Source organism: Austrofundulus limnaeus, unplaced genomic scaffold (assembly GCF_001266775.1).
Source record: "Austrofundulus limnaeus strain Quisiro unplaced genomic scaffold, Austrofundulus_limnaeus-1.0 Scaffold252, whole genome shotgun sequence".
In the NCBI taxonomy this organism is placed as follows: domain Eukaryota; kingdom Metazoa; phylum Chordata; class Actinopteri; order Cyprinodontiformes; family Rivulidae; genus Austrofundulus; species Austrofundulus limnaeus.
The window spans coordinates 674,434-677,974 of record NW_013952654.1 but is presented as its reverse complement, the minus strand read 5'-3'; the positions used below and the strand labels follow the sequence as shown (position 1 = coordinate 677,974).

The following is a 3,541-nucleotide window of genomic DNA, read 5'->3' as shown; positions in this document are numbered from 1 at the left end:
TATATATATATATATATAAAATACCATTTTATTTTTTCACTCTGGGAAGCAAAACCCAAATTTTGTTGTGCTTTGATGCAATCACGCTTTTTGTAGTAAGCAATAAATCAAATAATCRCATGATTAATTAAAACAAGGTCTTTAATTTTAATTTGCCTGCTTTTTTGTGTGTCTCCTTTTCTACTCTCTCCTCCTTTCAACACCTTAGAGCATGGTGCCAAACTTTGGGTTTGCAGGGAATATATTTTTTACACTACATCGATTTCACAAAAGAAAAAAAAAAAATCGTTCATTGCAATAATTTCTGAGCCGATTTATCATCCAAACTTTTTTATCATGACAGATCTACTTTCAATGACCATAAAAGTCCATAAGATTCTATTTCATACAATTTAGACACAGCAGATTAGGGTTAAACCTTTGTAAATCTCAGTGTTTGTGTTTGCACACCTGCTGGTGGTACCCGGGCCGAGTTGCTCCATGCAGCTCCAAACAGCACCGACATTCTTGTTGATCTCCATGACTCCAATGTCTCCGAGGTGGCTGGGTTCTTTCCTTCTCAGCAAGTCGTTGACCTGAGAGAAAAGAGCAAACAAAAAGTAAGAAAAACCAAACGGAAGGAAAAGAAGTTATGAGGACCTGCACTGACCTTCGCCCCCACCGCCTTGCCCAGGTTAATGGCATTTTTCAGCCTCTGCTGTCCTCCAGAGGACGGAGAGTCGGTGCAGGCGGAGGCTGATGCTGGGGGCCGTCGGGCCGGGGACTGACCGAACCTGGGGGTCTGAGGACTCTGCTGCTGCGCGACAGAGTTCTCAAACAAACTCTGATCAACTGCAACAACAACAAAAAAAAAGAACAGAGAGGGCAGAAATCAGAAGAAAAAAACACCGACTTTCAGCAGAAAACACAGCACACGATGGCAGATCTCTACGGTGTGATCAGAGAACGATAAATAAAACCAAACAACACATGCACAGAAAGAAAATCCAATGAAGCAGAACGGGGTCAATATGCAAAATAAATAAAATTAAAAAACAAAACAAAACATGGAGCTCAGACTCAACCCATTTGAAAAAGAAGATCTTACCTCTTGGAGAGAAATATTTCTCGGAAGGCATTTAATGAGACAAAGAAGCATCAAGTTTTAGATCGTATAGTTTSTAAAACAAAAACAAATCTCAGACTGAGACAGATCTGGAACAATCTGTTGTTGAGTCCTGCTTGTCTGATAGGAGTTTTTCTGTTCAAATTGCAGAATTTTCTTCCACAGAGGCCCCCTCTTAAGTGTGGGGTACCTCAAGGCTCCATACTAGGCCACATTTTATTTTCTTTATATTTGCTTCTGCTGGGGTCCATTTTCAAGAAATACAATGTGTCATTTCATGTTATGCAGATGACATCCAGATTTATTTACCTTTAAGATCTGGTGGACCTCAGTGGATGGACAATCTGCAGAATTGTTTAAAGGATGTTTGGTGGTTCCTACAGGTGATTCTGTGAGGTCTGTCAGAAACAAGACTTTTCTTTTTGGTTTGGCTTTTAACTCCAGAGAGCATGTGCAGTAGTACAGTCTCTTTTTTTCTTTAGTTTTTAGTTTGTGTGTGTATCATTCTTGATAGAGAGGAATGTTGGTTTGAGAGGAGTAAAAGAAGCCGTTTTTGTGAAGAATTAAACAGAGGTGGAGGCCTCCGTTTTCAGTTGTCCCCCTCCTACAGTGCTACTATTGCCAGTACCACTCCACCCCCTGTTAACAATAAGTGTTAATTAGGTGTCAACGATAGCCATGTGATGTATCAGTCACATGGAGGCAGGGCTTAAAAGCCTGAATTTTGCCTGAAACTCTCAGACTGAAGAAGTCTCTTGGAGGAGAGACGAAACGTTTCATTAGAGAAGAACCCGTCCAGAAGACCTATACAAATTTTTTTCTTTCTGAGACAATATGCTATCAACTAAATTGCTCAATTTAGCTCAGGGTGAGGACAAGAATCTTTCACCTTTTAAATTTATTTATCTTATTGCATTTAATTGTAAATTTCAAGTTTAACACATATATACAAAAAAATTTCATATTAGGTAGAAAAAAATAGCAATAACTGGCGGGCCACATTTAGCCTGTGGGCCTTGAGTTTGATACATGTCAGCTAGTGTTTGGAGTATGTGTTGTGAATGTCTCTCAGCTACAAGCACACCAATATTTAGCTCCATATCTGTAAAATTGTCTGACTTTCTGGACAATAAAGATGGCCACAACTCTGTTATCAGAGCAACATGAGTTTGTATGACGAGATTTTATGTTGCTAGAAAAAAAATATTAGATTCTGTACCCCTCCACACTGACAGATCTGGATCATTCTGTTTGGATTAACTTCCATCGGCTGCAGCTTTTAACAGGAATTTAATTTGAGCAAACAATTAATCTGTGTCCTCTCAATCAGGAGAGCCGGCGGAACCTTCTGAGCTGTGGAGAAAACGGTCCTGCGTGCTGATGAGGAAGGTGGGCGATGGCGTAACCGCCTGCGTTTGTGGGGTTCATCCTCGTCAACAACAAGGGCTTTCCTTGAAAACTTGTACTCGATATAACATTCCTAAATGTAAACAAGTGTCATCATTTACAAACTCTACTTCAGTAATCTTGGTATCAATTTAAAGCTAACACTTGGGAGGTTTCATCAGAAGTATAAATATTACAGCAGCTGCTGTTGTTTCAGAGATAGAGGCAAACCCTACGTTGACGTTTTTATGAGATTTTAGCCAATATTCTGATGTTACAGTAGATACCAAACAAATCTGTTTAAATTATAATCATTTAAAGTGCCTGTGACATCAATATTTTGTAATAAATATCAATACATTTTAGAAAAAATTACATTAACGTTTTGTAAAAAAGATTTCATGCTGTTGAGATGAACATTTGTTGAGGTATTTGCATGTGAAGTAACAGGAAGTGATGTCAAAGAGGAATGTCTGAACATGAACAGCGTTGCTTCAAAGTCCGAAAACGTTTACTGTAGAGAAGAATCTGATGTTTCTTTAGATTATTTTAACCACTATTATAGAGAGATGAGAAGAAGTCAGAGTTCAAATAATGTTTCAGTGAACAAAAACTGGGGAGTTTTCTTTCTCAAAGCGTTCCCCTTTGATGTCACTTCCTGTTTTACTTCGGCTGAGCCAATTTCAGAAGAAAATATGCCAATTATGTGACATAATGGGTAAAATCTTGTATATAATGCCAAGTTTTTAAAATATAAAGATGTTTTCTTTGACTTTTTGTATTTCATGGACATGCATGTCACAGACACTTTAAATCAGGGGTGTCAAACTCCAGTCCTCGAGGGCCGCTATCCTGCATGTTTTAGAGGTTTTCTTGCTCCAACACACCTGATTTTGATCGCTGGGTAATTAACAGGCTTCTGCCCAATTTGAAGAGTTAATTCAATCACTGAATCAGGTGTGTTGGAGCAAGAAAACCTCTAAAACATGCAGGATAGCGGCCCTCGAGGACTGGAGATGACACCCCTGCATTAAAGGTTTGGTTCCAGTC

The 3,541-nt window shown here is 38.9% G+C and overlaps 1 protein-coding gene across 1 annotated transcript in view; it reads right to left on the bottom strand.

Annotated features, from left to right (window-relative positions):
• The window catches only part of LOC106526006 (carboxyl-terminal PDZ ligand of neuronal nitric oxide synthase protein), a gene marked incomplete in the record, with an annotated part of 267,121 nt that overhangs the window by 7,595 nt on the left and 255,985 nt on the right, over positions 1 to 3,541 (bottom strand). Inside the window, 2 exon segments of the mRNA XM_014020429.1 lie at positions 451 to 575; positions 650 to 831. Of these exon segments, the coding sequence (XP_013875883.1) occupies positions 451 to 575; positions 650 to 831 (307 nt within the window).